Source organism: Pelecanus crispus, chromosome 7 (genome assembly GCF_030463565.1).
Source record: "Pelecanus crispus isolate bPelCri1 chromosome 7, bPelCri1.pri, whole genome shotgun sequence".
NCBI classification, from domain to species: Eukaryota; Metazoa; Chordata; class Aves; order Pelecaniformes; family Pelecanidae; genus Pelecanus; species Pelecanus crispus.
Window position 1 is genome coordinate 32,034,546 of NC_134649.1, and position 18,443 is coordinate 32,052,988.

The 18,443-nt window shown below is 37.0% G+C and overlaps 1 protein-coding gene across 1 annotated transcript in view; it reads right to left on the bottom strand.

The window, feature by feature from the left end:
- Positions 1 to 18,443, bottom strand: part of DOCK3 (dedicator of cytokinesis 3) — a 205,192-nt gene that overhangs the window by 175,470 nt on the left and 11,279 nt on the right. The window contains exons 3-5 of the mRNA XM_075714594.1: positions 17,453 to 17,493; positions 15,047 to 15,102; positions 11,227 to 11,323 (exon numbers count right to left, since the gene is read on the bottom strand). Of these exons, the coding sequence (XP_075570709.1) occupies positions 11,227 to 11,323; positions 15,047 to 15,102; positions 17,453 to 17,493 (194 nt within the window). The remainder of the gene's footprint in view (positions 1 to 11,226; positions 11,324 to 15,046; positions 15,103 to 17,452; positions 17,494 to 18,443) is intronic.

The window sequence follows — 18,443 nt, forward strand, 5'->3', positions numbered from 1 at the left end:
TTCAATGACATTCCGAAATTCACACACAGCTCAGCAAAACACAGTGAAAAGAAGAATTAATATAGTTATATTAGCCCTAGAAAGCCCTGTGACAAGTCACACGTGCATGCAATCTCAACTGCTGAGGATAAAACTTTGAGCAAAAGAGTGGACTTTAAATAACATTTTTAAAAAGCAATTAAATTTCTTTGGACCCAAAGCTATTACTTCCCCCCTCACCTCCGGTACAGGGTTCCTAAATTTCCTGGATCTCTGCACTTGCTTGCACAACGGCCACAGAAACTACTCTCGGCCACACACGTGTGTCGTGGTTTAGCCCCAGCCAGCAACTCAGCACCACGCAGCCGCTCGCTCACTCCCCCTGCCCCGGTGGGATGGGGGGGAGAATCAGAGAAGTAAGAGTGAGAAACACTCCTGGGTTGAGATAAGAACAGTTTAATAATTGAAATGAAGTAAAATAGTAATGATAATAATAACAATATAATAATGATAATGACAATAATAATATAAAAAGCAAGTGATGCACAATGCAATTGGTCACCACCCGCCGACCGATACCCAGACAGCTCCCGAGCAGCGATCGCTGCTCCCTGTCCAACCCGCCCCGCCCCCCCCCCCCCCCCAGTTTATATACTGGGCATGACATCATATGGTATGGAAGAGCCCTTTGATCAGTTTGGATCAACTATCCTGGCTGTGCCCCCTCCCACTTTCTTGTGCACCTGGCAGAGCATGGGAAGCTGAAAAGTCCTTGACCAGCATAAGCAGTACTCAGCAACAACTAAAACATCAGTGTGTTATCAACATTCTTCTTATCCTAAATCCAAAACACAGCACTATGCCTGCTACTAGGAAGAAAATTAACTCTATCCCAGCCGAAACCAGGACAACGTGAGATGCGGTATTTGGCTGAGTTGTGTTCGTGTACCTTTAGCATTTGCTGTTCCCTTCGGAACTACCCGCAGCAGCATGCATTTGTGTTGAAGGAAAACAAACTAGAGACCACATCAACAGGAAGACACTGATACAAAGAGGCATATGTATATCAGTGGCTATTATCAGAAAATAATATAATCCTACACTTGATTTATGTTTTCCATCATTTCAGCAACAGTTTTTTCTGTAATATGTACTGGATCTCATCTAAACACATTGGATCTGGAGCTATTAGTGGCAGTGAGTACTGGCACTAAAAAGAAATGGGTATTTGTTTTATAAGGCATTGGGGGTGCCCTAAATTCATTCATCTTTTTGAATTAACTTTTCATATCATCTGATGGATTTTTTTTTTTTTCCCCTCAAAGGCAGTATGTTATTTTTAAAGGTAAATGTACAATCATAAACTATCTTCACTACCTGAAGGAGGCTCTTACTACACAGTACAGCGACAGCAGGGATAGCATCTAAAGACTTTGAAGTCAAACTTGGCAATCAGTAATTTTTTTATATTTAATCAATGTTTATGAGTAAAACCAAAGCTGTACCTATGAACAATCAGTGAGCAGAAGGCTCTGCTTCTAAATTAAAAATTAAACAAAACTACCATGAAATTTATAGGAAGGCGAACACAAAAAATGCGAGAATTTACAGCTCTCTCACAGAAACCTCTCCCAATTTCTTTATTTTTGCTTCTTTGTATTCCTTCTATTTTAAGCAATCTGTATGTGTAAAACATAGTACGATAACTTCTGTTAAACAATAAAACTTGAGGAAACCAGCAGAAGAATTTCTGAAAGGAGAAAACAATTCTCCAAAGGCCATGAATCACTGTTAGCTCAAAACTAAGATGCAACCAATTCAAACAATTATGTAATTGGTTTCCAAAGATAAAATCTGTATTTCTTTCCCCCTTTTTCATTCCAACATTCACAAAAAACATATGTTATGAGAAAATTACTCAAAGAGAAAGTCAAGCACTCAGGAAAATGAGCATAAACAATAACTGAAATTAGCCCTGGCTCCTGTACATATGCTTTACAATAGTTTTTAAATGTGTGACCACATGCAGAACCCCTTCTTTATTTTGACCAATTAATGAAAATCCAGATTTTCATTATCATCTGTGGCTCAATGTATGGTTTTTAGGGCTAAGTTTACTAAAAATTATTCAAGCCTTACCATGAAGGCAGATATTCCCCATTCCTAATGATTTCTACATAACATTCAGTATCCAAGTGCTTCAAACCTACAGCATTTTTGTGAAAATACATGCAAGACTAGAGATAATATTATCTTGGTTTTACAGAGAGACTGAAGTATAAAAGTGTCCCCTGATTTTGTGCAACTAGCTTGTCATAACTCCTATAATATCAACATGGAAGACAGAAGGTCACAACCCTGTCTGAGGGACAGCATTGCATTTTCTTCATTTTCAGAGTGGGTCTCCTTCTTTCTGGAAGTCTTTGTCACACTCGCTATTCACTGGAGAATAGTTGAAACATACGAAGAAGGAAGGGGATTTACAGCCTCATTACCATATACCATACGGTAAGTGACCACAAAATTAAAGGTCTTATCATGACTCTTACAGGAAAAAGGAGACTAAACTGAGAACACAGGTGTTTCCCTGGTTCTTGAATGCTTGCCTTTGCAACCCTACCCATACTTTTAGAACAGATTTATTTACCAATTATCTCTACAGTATATCCACAATCATGTGGCTGGAGGTTAAAATAAGAGAAAAGCAGGAGGTCGTTAATAATCTTGTTAAATGTTTTAATTTCACCTTAATATCTTATGTAAAATTAAGTATCTATCCATTGCCAGACTTACCACTGAGTTTTTAAATTAATATGCATTTTTATTCCTGTTTGTTTAGAAGGACACAATAATCAACCATTACCTCCTGCCCAGCCAAATGCAACAATGCAGAGAGTAATCAAATTTGGCAGGCCAAGTGCTGGCTGTCCACTGCTGCAGCTACAGTGTTATCTGTCACTCCAGCCACAAGGTTTTTACTATGCCTGTGCACACACTAATTCTCATAACGCTGATTTTCTACCGCTCCCACCCATGACATTTTCTGTTATCCACTCCCCTTAGAAAACATATATAATTGTGTTATATGTAGACATCAAAATTACAATAATTATTAATAATTAAAATTATTATATGTTAGTTACCTTTTCCTCTCTATGTCTTAATGATAGAAACAACAGAAAGTAATATAAATCAGGATAAGACTGAAGGACACTTCTTGATACCACATGGACAACAGTGCCATACAGGCTGCCAAAAGGACAGATGTTCTTTGCTTTTCTATTAAAAAAAAACCCTGTCTTCTATAAAATGAAATCCAACAAACTGTCTTTTTAGTTCCAATAAATACCCACTAGGGATGATCAGTCTTTTTCCTTCTAAGCTCTATACATGCATACAAGCTTGCTCACTCACTCCAAAAAGCCAGATTGCCAGTTTCCCCCCCACACCCTTTTTTCCCCCCTCTTCTCTAATTTTCTGTTCTTTAAAACAAAACAAAACCAAAACAAACTGCCATATGTCCTCAAAATACATCTTTGGAAGACTAAAATCAAACCAGACTACCATTTGCCTCTATTTCAAATGCAGTTCTGTCATAACATCATATTGGGAACAACCCAGGTGAGTCTCTCCAGTTACAGATGAAGAAATGCTCAAACTCCTGTTTGGATTTTTGGATTAAAACCTTCTTTCCCTAGTCTGATGTAATTAAGTGTTCAGTATGTTTACAGTATTAAATAAATAGTTTGAAAGCATCTGCAGGTCAACCACTGGTTTCCCCGGAGTAAATTCTGTTCTGTCTCCTTCTTGGTTGTCTGTTCAAAGCTAGTGTTAAACTAACATTCAATAAAATCAAATTCCCATGTTTTAATATTGCACATGTACTTTCCACGCATACTGTAACACAGGTTTTGGCATGCGGTAGACTGGATATTGTTCTAGAAGGAAAGAGCTCTTTGTTAACTACAAACTAGTTAATACTTTAAAACCCTAAAACTGATCTCAAAAAAACTCCCTCCAAATCCCCCCACAATTTGCTATGAATTTCAGTATCAGGAAGGCAGCTATTCTCTTCTGTTTACCAAAGTAAAAGAGCATATTATGAACTCCCATATCAATAACCAAGTAACATTCTCCTACAAAGCAAGAAATTATAAAACCACCGTGCACATAGTTTGTCACAGTAGGACTTGCCAAGGACACCAGAAGGTGACTTACATTTAATTCTGTCTTTATTTTTAAAATCTATTGAGATCTATCCATCTCCATGGTAACTCAAAACATAAATTCCTTGCATACAGTCTGATTAATACTTTGTAGTTTTTGTGTTCTAGTCAACCTTTTGTTTGTTTGAAAATACGTAAGAACTGTCTAGTTGATCTTAATAATCTTAAAGGATATCATGAATCTGTATGTGGAAGTAAACGAAAAGTGAAGTGTACTGCATATATTGTTACTTGTTATACTGTTCTTTAAATCCAATAAACTAGCTGTAAGTTCTGCAGTCTTCAAAGGAAAGTAACTTTCAAACCCATTATCATAATTTTTCAAATTTTACGATATCAGATTTGCTTACAAACTAATCTGATTTTACTCTCCTAAAAATTGATGCCGACTTCTAATTCCATAAAGCTCACTGACTTCCACAAATCTTTATGAGACCAATTGCATTAAATCTCTTAAAAATAGGGAAGGGAAAAGTAATAATTATGGGAATCCTTTTTAATCTTAAAATAAGAGGCACTTAACTGAACGTCAGCAAGTTAGTGCTAAGGGGGAAGATGTACTGAAATGGATTGCATTTTAAGGCAGTGACCTAATAAATATTAAGTGTAGATTCTACATTAGGACTGTTTCACCAAAGAAGAAATGTAGAGGTCATGACACCCACTAAAGACCTCCAAGAAACCATAGCTAATAAATTTATGTAAATGCAAGTCTCAATTTAACAAAGCATGAGAAGGACTTTTACTCAACTTTCCAAAGACAACATATCTAAGCAGCATAAAAGCCTACGATTTTAGGTACAAAAACTTCTAACTGCCTAAGGTAATGAGTAGACATAAATCACACTGTGACACTTCCATATTGCAGTCCTTATTCTGATCCCCACAATTCAAGAAAGATGCGGAAAGACTGGAGAGCTCCAAAGGAGGGCCACAAAGATGATCAAAGGGCTGGAGAACCTGCCTTATGACGAAAGGCAAAAGGAGTTCCGTCTTTTCTCCCTGGAGAAGAAGGTTCAAGGGGACCTCGTCACAGTATTCTAGTACTTAAAGGGCAGCTACAAAGAGGATGGAGGTGCTCTGTTCACAAGGAGCCACACAGAGACAACAAGGGGCAACGGGTATAAATTGCACCAGGAGAGGTTTCATCTCAACATGAGAAAGAAATTTCTTACAGTAAGAACAATCATTCACTGGAACAACCTCCCCAGGGACATGGCCGAGTCCCCATCACTGGACGTTTTCAAGATGCAATTAGACATGGTGCTAGATAATCTCATCTAGGCTCCCTTTCCCAAGGAAGGTTGGACCGGATGATTTTTCGAGGCCCCTTCCAACCTGGGCTATTCTATGATTGTGTGATTTAGCTCCAGCTTCCCCTTCCCTGACTGAACATACCAAATTATAAAAATATACACCTTACACATACAATGCTGAAGTTTTCATCATTCTGCATTCTCCAAATCACTCTGCACCTTCACAACCCAATCAAGAAAAATGTTCAAGTATTTTCTAGTAATCAAATGACAAATCTGCTAAAAGCCTCTGATTAGGTTGCTAAGAAATCAGACGTTTTCCTAGTGCACTGTTCCTTTTGAGAAACTGAAGAACTACATGCTACTGAAAGTGGAAATATTTACTCTTAGTTTCCCTTATATTCTGTGCAGCGCTTAAAAAGACTATCAGCTGCCTCAAACTCCTATCTGAGCTTCCGGCCACTCCATGAAGATCCCATCCTTCATTCCAACCACAGAAAGATATAAAAATATCCATAATACTGCCAACATTAGAATATAGGACTAGGGATAATATAGTGATAACTTTGAGTCTCTCTGTTAGTGTCAACTGGGGCCAAACTCTTAAGATTCTTTTTAGATGTCTCTTTCACAGTGCCTGAACAATCACCCTAAAGGATTTTCCTATTTGCAGGTAATCTTGGAAGTGACTCAGAAAAAGGAAGAGGACCCACATATGTGCACAACACCATCTCTGTACATATGTGTCATTACAAATACTTCATCTTTCCAGGAGTCTGCTTGCACAGAACTCCATGTGTATGACACGCTCAGCCTTGACTTTCCATCCTACTCCTTCATGGGAGACCTTCTGAAGTAGAGCTCAGGTGCAGCATGTCTGCTTTAGATCACACTATACCTTTTTTCTGTGTACTAGTTTAGAAAATGCATCAGCAGTTCCATGTTTTATCAAGTATGAATCAAAAGGCACCTCACTAAGTAAAAATGTCTCATAAAATACTCCAAAACAAGACTGAACTACATTCGTGATTCGACGAATGGCATTTTTTTTAAGATGCATTTTGAACTAATGCTTCAATTTTAGGGACACCCTAAACCACCCAAATCAGATAGCTTTAATTGCACCAAGTCCTTTTATCCACTCTCTTTTACTTGATGGGCTCCTCAGAAAATTTAAAAGGAGCCAATAGGAGATTTGTTTCAGACTTAGCTGGCAAAAATTCCATTTATTCCCAATGCCATTAGGTCTTACTCCTAAAACTAAATGAGAAGTCACTCCACACTCTTCCGCCCGCTCCCCTTCTGCGTAAAAGTAGCAAATTGCCGTTATTGATCTGACCAAATTCTAAATTGGGCAATTACGTTTGGTCTCTCTACAGTCATCTGCTATTTCAACAGAAACAGTCCTCGCATCACATCTTAAACTCTGAGGAATTTTTTTTTACTATTAAAATAGCTACTATGATCCAGCTGTGAGTTTCAGTGATCTCTTTAGCTGACTTAACAACTCACAGGAGTCCTGTATGACCTAATTAACTAAAGCTCACAGAGAACTTGCAGATCCTTTATTTAGAAGTAGTATAAAAATAACAAATCTTAGCAACACATACAAGGTAAGAGAGAAAGTTATCTACCTTTTTTGTATTATTTTTCTGTCTCAGTGGAAGTCAGACACTGGTCTGGGCAGCTACATGAAAGCCACACACATGCATTTCACCATAACAATGCAATTTTGCATCTTCATCCACCTCTGTGCCTACAGAAGTCTCTCCAAGGTTTGTTCTTGCTTTTCTGCTCTCTCTTCCTCGCCCCTTTGGAGTATTCACAAGAACAAGCTCAGCTTCCCATAGTGGTACCAATAATCATCTTATTTTTCTTTCCTCTTCCACTCCATATTAAGTATAATATTGGGGAAAGGAATCACTGGCATCTTTTGTTTTTAAGTCTTTGTAATACTGAGAAAGGATAAGTAGAACCTTCTTTTAAATTTCTTAGGCTTCCCACAAAACAAAACACATATCTTGTCCAAATTAATCTAAATAACAATATGAATTATTTGAGCTAGACAAAACAATAGTACAAGATACAGGGTCCATACACTTAATGACAATATACGTACATATGTGTGTGTATGTGTATATATACACTCATGCACATGTGTACACACACATCTGGTCAGCTACCGTGATCAGAAACTCTACCCACATTATGAGCGAATCAGTATACAGTGTCTACATAGTACAGATTTTAAACACTCAGTTCCTGCAAACTCCCTCCCAAAGACTTTGTACAATGGCAGTGAAAAATCAGGAAAATCCAAACCAAGCAGGTTAAATAGACAGTGACCTTTTTTGACAGAAGGAGTTACCAAATCTTACTGTTTCTGTGCTCATCTTAGAAGCCTGGATACAGGCAGATTGGAAAGCAAAGAACTGGCTTTTTATTTTCCAGTGTCATGACACTATCTATCTGCACACAAACAACACATTCAAATAGGGGGAAAAATGTGCTCTTTTGTATCCCAGAACCATAAAAGTGATATCATCTTTACTCCTTTAAAAATATTAAATATTTAAATCCTATTACTGATTACTCAGCAACAAATAAAGGTGATTTTTAGATAGATTTCTTTAACTAGATTATCATTACTACTACAAAAACTACCCAATATAAATAAAAAAAACCCTGAATAAATTTTCTGATAGCTTCCATACCAATATTATTTGTATCCCCTTCCCTTTCCAATTTGAGAAAACCTCCCGCATTTTCAAAATTCTTATTGTTTTGTTAGCATTTAAAGGGTTATATCAGAACCCAACTAGTCAGAGCATAACATGATATTACAGTAAAGCAAAGAAAACACCATACATCTTTCTATTTCAAATTCATTTTAGGCACAGCCCTTCCTTTAAGAACTCATTGCACACAAAAGCCTTTTTCTCCACAGTCTCAGCTTCCAGTTCTACTAAGACTATCACTTGGCTTTCACCTTGACAGCAATAATTATGAGAGTATCACAGTCCTGCGTTACTACAGTGAACCCAGGCTAATCTTTCCAATATATATTTCTCAGATCTACAAACTAAAGTTACTGCTCAACTCTTATAACTCAAACCTATTCAAGCTTCCCCGTACACAGTTTCTTCCTAGTAATAGCATGGATTCTCTGTGGTCAGAAGGAACTGAGGAAGTTTGCCAATATTTTACAGGAACTAATTTTCTACAACCGTCTCTCAAAGTTGTGCTTCACTTCGCCCTTCCATTTCTCACTGTTCTCCTCCTCCCTCCATTTTTTTTTCAGCTGAGCTGTTTTATCTTGGAACAACATAGCATCCCTCTTCAGTGTTTTAATTGCTTCAGGCTTCCTGGGTATTGCATTCCAGTTCCTATTGTTTAACTGAAAGGCAAATACAAACCTTACAGTGTATCTCAATGACATTACTACAGCAATTCCTTGAGATTTTTAATTGAAACAAACTTGGTCTTTCAAACCATAATCCAAATAAGAAGTTTGCCAAAAACCATGAGATGAACATTTCAGCCTGTTCAGAGATATTAAGAGATGCTGTACATTTTGTTTGGCAGTTGTCTTACAGTGCAATACTACTAAACAATGAAGTGCCTACTGTAACCATTTGTAGGTACTGACCTACTGAAAACATCTGCAGTAACAACTAGGATTTGAACTTTCACTACAGTAAGAGCTTTTCTACAAAGCTGACTAGGCACAGTAGCATGATAAATAACATTAATTAGATTTCTTAGATGATTCATATTACAGTTTGGGAATAATAAAAAAAAATTCTGCTGGTGCCGTTCCAACAACAAGCAAATATTTCGATTTAGTCTCTCAATTTTAAGATATGACCTTACAGCATAGCTTCTAGCCTAAATACCAATTATAAAATCCAAATCGCAGCTCTGCCACATCCATTTGTGCACCTATGTACACTTCCTCAGGCTTCAGATTTATACTTTGGAAATGGGACAAATTTCTGCTACCCACCTAAAAATAGTGTAGATTGTTCTTTCATGTCAGAAGAGCTACAGTACTACATCAGCAGTTGTGAACATAAGACTGAAGGTGGTCAAACACCGACAGCTTTGTGCAGGGAAGTTGTGGAGTCTCCATTCACAAGAAACGCAACACCTGAGTTGATGCAGTGCTGGACAAGCTACTCTACCCAACCCTACTTGAGAAGGCAGTTGTACTAGATGATCTCAAGACGTTCCTTCCAACCTAAACAATTCTCTGATTATTTCTATATTAGAAAATAATTGGGCTTGGTTTGGGGTTTTGGGTTTTTTTTGGTTGGGTTGGTTTGGTTCATTGTTGGTTTTGGGGTTGGGTTTTGTTGTTGTTGGTGGTGGTTTTTAATAATTTCTGGAGAAACCCACCACAAAACAATTTATTTTCTACTCAAACTCTGCCAATACAATAATGTTGTGTGCAATGTTATAATAAGTATAATGAGCTAGAATAGAAAGCAGTCCTGGAACGAAAATCACTAAGTGAAAGTTTATAGCTAGAGCTTTCTCTCCCTCAAGGAACTAGTTTTAACAATAAGAAAGAAATGGTTTAGTAGAAAGGAAGTGTAACTCATTTGTAGGTAAAATTATTCCCATTTCTCCAATTCAATACCATTGTCAGTATTACTGTTGCCTTCTCTATCTGACACTGGGGAGAGAGAAAATTTTACAGGAAGAGAACAAAAAAGATTGCTAGGACTACTAGGTGTAAAAGTGGTATAAAGAAAAAAAGCGTATACACCATGTGCCATGTCCCCTCCCCCCAATTAGATTGGATGCTACTTTCCAAGAAAATTTCTTCAGAGACATATGATCCCCACAGAAGAAGTAGGAGCAACAAAAGTAAAACTGATTTCATAATAGACTTGATTGCTTTTTGAAAGGAGTACAGAACATGGCTGGTGATGCTAGAGATATGTTAGACTCATTTAATCGGATCTTTTCCAGTCTTATTTCCTAGATATCTAACTACTGTCACGTCACTGGGAAACAAAGCTGCTGCAGCTCTATGTAGAGGTATTTCTCTGAAGTACGGAAAGAAAAGAAATTCATGCTTGTACCACCTACAGTTCTTGATCTTAATCCTACAGTTATGGCTTGTAATTACTAAGCTAAAAAGCTAAAAGAAAAAGAAAAAACAGGAAAAAAATACTTTCAAATGTGCCAGTTTTTTATTTGCTGTTCCATGGGATTTGTCCACTAAAAAAGAGAACAAAAATGAAAGCAGAGGTAGCGGCATTATGTGGCAGCAACTGAAAATTATATAAAATAGACGAGTATAAAACTCAAAACACTTATCTTGAGTTTTTATTTTTAACAGAGGAAGGAACAATCATATGAAAAGACTTCTGTTTGAGTTCTTCCTCTTCAAACTCTAGATGCTAAAACAAATGCTCAATTCTGAAGTCTTTGATGGGACTTACATTAATCTTCCATTTTCTGTTATTAAACACATACTATTTCTTACGTATTTAAGAACACTTAAAATTTGGGTTTTTAAACAATGAAGCTTTCAGCTCTGAAGGCAAAATTTCAAAACTGCTGAAATTTTCAACATAGTCCACGTGAACCTCATATGATCAGTGATTCTGCACTTAGCAAACCCCCCAGTAGGTGAAATGAATCTAACAATTCTTTTATTGATTATGATTTTTGCTTAATGGACTGAAATGCAGGCAATGTATCTCCCAAGATATTTGAGAAATACAGTACAATGGGAAGAGTACTGTTCTTACCACATACAGCTGTTTCCAGAGCACAGCCCATTCCTGCAGTGTTGCTGTGACTTCAGTCACAACAGAATCTTCAAGCGGAACAACTGTTTCATATTGCCTATACAAGAAGAGGGGAAAAGAATTAGGAAAGGTACCCTGGAAAAGGTAGAGAAAGAAATAAGTGTCAGCACAGTAATTTGTACAATGCTAGAATATGAATTTGTTCGAATTTGTTCAACATAAAGGAAAATATCTTAAGAGCAACATTTTCTCTGTTGTAACACTGAAGCAACTCCAGAGTCATATCAACTGTTCCTCCATTACGTTCCACAAGAATCAGCTTATGTTTCCTAGTTACCTGTTCAAAATACATAATTTCATTCTAATCAAGTCAATGAAAACACTTTTCATGATTATAACATGTTAAATTAACTTGCCTGTAAAGTGGGGTCCTTCGCACTTTGTGTCCCTTCTCTCTAAGCCAGTCCAACCCTCTTTTCCCTCCAATTAATATGTTAGCCAATATCATTAACTACCCAAAAGGTCTACCATCTATTAACTGTTCCTATCCAGAAGACTTTTTCAATATTGGACATGAAACCTGAGTGAGCTATCCTCTAATCAAAAGAATAGGAATTATCCCTTTGTGGTCAATGTCCTCTGTACCCATTAAAGGAGAATCACAGAATAGTTTAGGTTGGAAGGGACCTTTAAAGGTCATCTAGTCCAACCCCCCTGCAGTGAGCAGGGACATCTTCAACTAGATCAGGTTGCTCAGAGCCCCGTCCAACCTGACCTTGAATGTTTCCAGGGATGGGGCTTCTACAGCCTCTCTGGACAACCTGTTCCCACATTTCACCGCCCTCAACATAAAAAATTTCTTCCTTATATCCAGTCTAAATCCACCTTCTTTTAGTTTAAAACCATTACCCCTTGTCCTATCGCAACAGGCCCTACTAAAAAGTTTGTCCCCATCTTTCTCATAAGTCCCATTTAAGTACTGAAAGACTGCAATAAGGTCTCCCCGCAGCCTTCTCTTCTCCAGGCTGAACAACCCCAACTCTCTCAGCCTGGCCTCATAGGAGAGGTGCTCCAGCCCTCTGATAATTTTTGTGGCCCTCCTCTGGACCCTCTCCAACAGGTCCATGTCAGGCAAGCATAGCTCTCTCTTTCATCACACTGAAATGCAAGAACGTGCTAAGTAATGTATGTATTGTAATACCATTATATTATCTGAGCCAGTAGTGCCTTGATTTGCCCTTTATGTTGAATGCTATTACTGAAACAAGCACCAGATTGTAAAAATAAGGTCTATTTCAGGCTTCTGTTCTTTCAGGAATTTTTTAAAAAGGAGGAGAATTTTAAAAAGAAAAAAAAAAAAAACAACCAAACACCAAACCCCAAACCAGCATGTTTCTGAAAAACATCCTGTTGGAATAATTTTCCATAGGTCCTAAAGTAGCAGTACTGAAAAACACTGTCTCAAAAGGTGATTTGGGCCAAGTAGTGTCAAGTGAGAGACAGCCTCTGTAGCACATCCAACAACCATGAAGGACACTGATCCCTTCTTTTTCAGCAGTACAACTGTGTGCACAGCTATTTTGAAATTCTCCTGAAGGGAAGCAACAAACTCCCCATTCCATAACACGTTCACGCTACTTCTTCTGTCCTTTGTGCAGAGTGCTAACAAGTAAATACATGAACAATGAGATGTAATTAATTCCAAAAAAGTTTCGGGGTCTTTGTTTTGGTTTCGTTTCTGTTTTGTTTTTTTTAAAAAAGATACCACAGTCAATCATTAAAAAAACCCCACACACTTTCAGGGCAATATTTCCCCTTTGAAAATTCTTACTATTAATAATTGTGCCACATTAGCTGAAGCCAAAAGTAACAAGCAATGGGGGAGAGGATGATGAAGTTAAGTCACTGGATGTGTCTATGTATTGGGGTGGAAAACTTACCAAACAAAAGCTTCAATTCTTCATTTCCAAGCTACCAAAAACTCATATTCGTATCAATGGCATAAGTAAATCTTATATTAAGGTCCAAAATATACATGTTAGAAACATCACTATCTTAAAAACCTGGCATGGTCATATTAGGTATGCATTCAACCCACTAAAGCTGGGACTGGAAAGCACCGATTCACATGTATACATACCAGGAGACTAAGACAGATCACAATTTTTTTTTTTTTTTTAATTATGTCAATGACCTTATCATTCCCACAATTTGTTGTGAGAAAGTGAAACAGTGACAGACACTTGGCATCTGAGATTGTGCTCTATTCTACTCCTACAATGTTTTTGGTTTTGGGTTTTAGTGGTTTTGGTTGGGGTTTTGGGTTTCTAGAGATTATTTTTGGAAATGGATTTACAAACTTTGGCATCAGTGAAAAATAAAACATTTCGGAAGATCAGCCTCCAACAGTATGGCTAGATTTAAAGAGAATGCACATTAGGACTACATTTAACCATGTAAATACAATGCTTTGCATTCCTCTAACCCTGCACTTCCTCCATGATTCCTACATATTAATGACATTACATTTGGTCTATGACTCATAAGAACATTATATACCATGCTCTATTATTTCACAAGTGTTTATACTAGCACTTTGAATATATTCTTAAATACAAGGGCAGAATTTCTTTTACCAAAACATGAAACAACTATGGCCTCTGGTTCAGAATTGTACTATGTTCTGTTTTATCAATTGGTATACCAGTCTTTGATACTTTATTTTAAAATACAGTGCATCAGATTTCCTAGTAAGTATCTAAATATCCTGAACTGGTTGCCCTTTACAAATTCTGAACTAACATCAAGTACTAATTAACTACAGATTGCAGGAAACTGGTCTTCTCCCTAAAGAGAGTACATGTTAGGAGTAGTCATTCTATTCAATATATATAATTTTATTACACCCCAAAGTTAGGAAGCACCAGTATTACAGTTGCCCTTACAATCTTTACTCAGTCCCTTTGAGGATAAACACACAATTCAAGACTATCAGAAGTCACATATTTTTCTACAGGTACTTCGCTAAATGTCATTTAATATGTTTTATCTTCCACATTTAATTTGTTGCCTTGGGTGACTGTCTAAAATGCTGCACTTATAAATCTCCCCACAGTGGCCTTAGTCTAGAAAAAGCAGGTAAGAGCAGTGGTGAAGACACAAGATACCAATTTCAGAAGTCTCAGTCAACCTCACAGGAAACTTTGCAGGTTACAGAGCTTACACACAGTAAAATATCTGACATGTTGTCATCAGTACTGCTATTCACATGAACTAAATTAAACCTACCTCTAGCAACATACAAGCTACGTATAAAGACACTGAAGGTAAAATATTTTCAGCAGAGCGTACTTCAGTCATTCTTTGGCTTGAGGTGTGGAGGGTTGGACCTTTTTGAAAAGTTTCACAGTAACATAGCTACCTTGTCAGCTATGTCTCAGTGAAAATCTATGGATAAACGAGGTGGGCTGTCTACATGTCGGTGCCTCCGTAACAAACAGGAACATACAGAATTTTGCCAGTGAGGAACAAGCAGAAATGAAAAATATAGAGTTCTTTAAAATGCGTGTTTCAGATGATACCTCTAGAGTTACAATTTTATGAGCAAAAGTGAACAGAAGTAACCAACAGAATTGATTCTTGCTATATTAAAAAACAGAAAAACCCAAAGTTCTGCAGAATTAATTTAATTTTCAAACCCTAGTACACACCAAAAGATAAAATGAACTAAAACCACTCTATAAATTTTAATAACTATTTCTTAGATTCCGTTCTAGATGAGAAGCACTGCAGCTTCTTCAAGAGAAGGAAAAATACTCACCCTCTGTTACTGACGATTGCCTTTTTCAAGTGAATATAGTTTGCAGGAAAAATCCCCTGCAAGAGAAAAGTCTGTAAGTTAGAAAAATACACTTGTAGTTTTTTAGCATTTATATCCTAAGCCACAATAAATAATTGCCAATATATCTATTAAAAAAAAAAAATCCTAAACCTGTGTCAAAGAAGCTACTGCAGTCAAAAGTCAACACTCAAATTAGTCACAATTGATCATTTCAGTCCATCTTAGAACAGGCCAGCACACTGAATCAAACCTTCATCTTGAAAGATCAATTTCTTAATAAGGAAGTTTTGCAAGTCTATTCAATAAAAAATTCATAGAAAGATTAAAGCTGAGTGCTTTTCATTCCCAAAAGCTACGGCAGTGTTCAGAAACACTGTTGTATGGGAAATATGCTCTGGTATAAAAATTATGTAAATCACCTAGGACCAAATGCAGAGGTGTCACTCTAATCCTACACAGCTGCCTTGGAAGGAACGAAAGACTGATTTAAAAGAAAACATTTAAGTTCAGCCAATTGTCTTCCTACTGCAAAGACTCTGTGAGCCCAATAATCTACTATCGGGTGATGAGCAAGCAGGAAAAAGGTATGACAAGTAGGAAGAGTTCAGAGAACAGCTTGCAGTTAGCAGAAAGAAATGAATAACAGAAATAACTACCAGGAACATTTTACTGGAGAGATGTAAGCTAGCCAGGACAGCCAGAAAAGAGGCTATCGTGCAGTTTGCAGCATGGCATCAGTATGCTTCCAGACCAAGCCTCTACTGGTATGCTACATTACATTAGATGACAAGGACATAGGTTTAAAAAACAAACAAACAAACAAAAAAACCCAACAAACAAAACCAAAACAAAAAGCCCACCATCAAATTTGTGTCTAGACCCCATACCAGTCTTTCACTAAGGAAACAAATATTCTATTACTTGTATATCCTGAACTATCCTTTTTCTTCCCTCTTTCCAACAAAAAGCTGTTTAAACCCACTTGGGATAGCTCTGGTTATTTGCCTTTTGCTGTATTCTGGATTCTAACCTTGCCTGTGCCATTGTGTTCTTGTGTGATGAGACATGGGGAAAAAGGTAGTTTAAACCAAACTTTTCATAGATTTTCATTATCTCTGTAAAACACACGGCCCTGAATCCTCAGAGCAAACTCAGTCAGTGTGTAAGAACAGTAAGCCTGCACTTCAGGGGGGAATACAGGATCAGCATTGGTAACCTTCAGGATAAAAACCAGCTGACAGCCTCTGACAAAAATGTCAGTAATCAAGCGTGGGCTTTAAACTTTTAGAGCTTTAAACCAGTACAATTTAGGAAGAACAACTTTCATGGGGGGGACTGAAAGGAATACTAAGCAAAGATAATTGAAACTGCTAAGAAAAATTCCTTCTTTTTCATAGACAAGACTGAAATTGCAGAAGGAAAAGAAAAATGTGTCTAACAGGAATGGCTTCATCAGGAAAAGAAGTAAATGTGTGTGCTTTCAGCCACATGAAAACCTGGAAAAGGAAGAAATGCTACTTCAGTTTCTTGTTTGGTTCACTTCCAATTAATGCTGTTTATTTCTGTGATCCTGTGCTGGTTACCTAAGAAACCAAGGAAGGTTTGAAGGGCTGTTCTATCAAAACTGACCATATACACAAGCAGAAGATATACCACCACAGGCACAATGAATGTAGGCTCTTCCATTAAAAGAGTAATATAGTCATGAAAACATAATACAAGTAATATTATATTCCATAATACAGGTAAACATGAGGAATCTGACTCTTTTCTTTTTAAATAGAACCTACATTTAAACCAAAAGACAATGAAGTGACGCTTTACATAGAAGCAACTATTTACATGTTTGGATACATACATTTACAAAATGCACTCGCAAAAAATTCGTATCAGAACACTCAAAAAAGTTCTCCAAGAACAAAACAGGGATATGACTGGAAAATAACCAAATGCAGTGGTTAAACTGTAAAAATCGGAAAAAAGAACAAACTTACAATATCCTTTTTCATCAGATTTTTTACAAAGTTGTCTTAGACTAATAATGCAAATTATTAAATGTGTTCTCTAAAAATCCCAAATTAAGCAATGCAAGATCACCCATCTATAGTTTTCTTAGGGGAGTAAGGTGGAGAGGATCACATAGGATGAGATTTATAAATGTTGGAAAGATTATATGTTACATGTGTAGGAAGGTTTCTGATCCTTTGGGTGACTAATGAGAATTGTTCTCTCAATTTAGAAAATAAATCCAATCCTCCCACAGGAAACAAGTTAGAGAAGTAAAATCCTAAGGTAAAGGAAAACGGAAAGTTTACTGGGTTGCAACAGCAAAATAGATATAATCTCCCACTAGATTGAAAAAAAAAAAAAAGTACTCACACTTACCTTTACATTGGGCTTCTTAATGGAAACACCTCTGTACCAGCCTAAAACCAGATAAAACACACTATATTAATTTGTGGCATTGCTTACTTTACACAGAAGCAAACTGACTGAAAACTATGCAGTTACTGAGATCATCTCAAAAACCAGCTGTGCCTCACATAGGTCAATTTTTTTCAAGGTTGTTTTGTGGGGTTTTGGTTTTTTTTTTGTTTGTTTGGGTTTTTTGGGTGGGTTGGTTTGTTTTTAATTCTTTTGCTCTGCAATGATGACAAGCAGTTAAGAACCTGGAATGCTCCTGTTTATTCCCACCAGGAATAAAAGCAGCTTAGTATACTTAGTCACTGTACTCACAATCATTAGCCGCTGTGGCAAAGATGCGTTCAGCTCTCAAAGAATCTGTACTGAACGCTTTTCTTACATGCTGGTACATGAGTCTCTTCAGAGTGTTTATCTTAACAAAATCTCAAGACTTCAAAACCTATCCTTTTAAAGACAGGAAAAGCCATTATCATACATTTCTAATATTGTTTAAACAAATATAAATCCTTTGCATGTGTCTGGTCATACATTGTCTGTGAGTCTAGAGAACAGACTTTAAGACCTAATTTCACAAACCCAATCATTATTCTTGTATCACCCATCAGTTAACAGCCCCAGACAGGACAATAAATCAGGAGTAAAACCCAAAGCTGCGAAAGCTACAAGTTAAACAGAAGAACCCAATTACTCCTTTTTTACACAGGTGAAAGTAATGTCACCCCACACAAAATTCATCAGGAAAAAAAGTGCTGAAAACACCATCCAGTTTAACAATGGAAAAGGAGCACACTTCAGTCATCACAGTAGATGATCTGCTCTTCTACTCCATAAGACGCACAAACCTACCTTGAATTGTTGTTAAAAATACACTGCTCTCTTCATGTCTGCGTCTAATGCTTCAGCCCCAGAACATAAAGCTAAACCTTAAGACCTGAGCCTGGAAAACCCCATA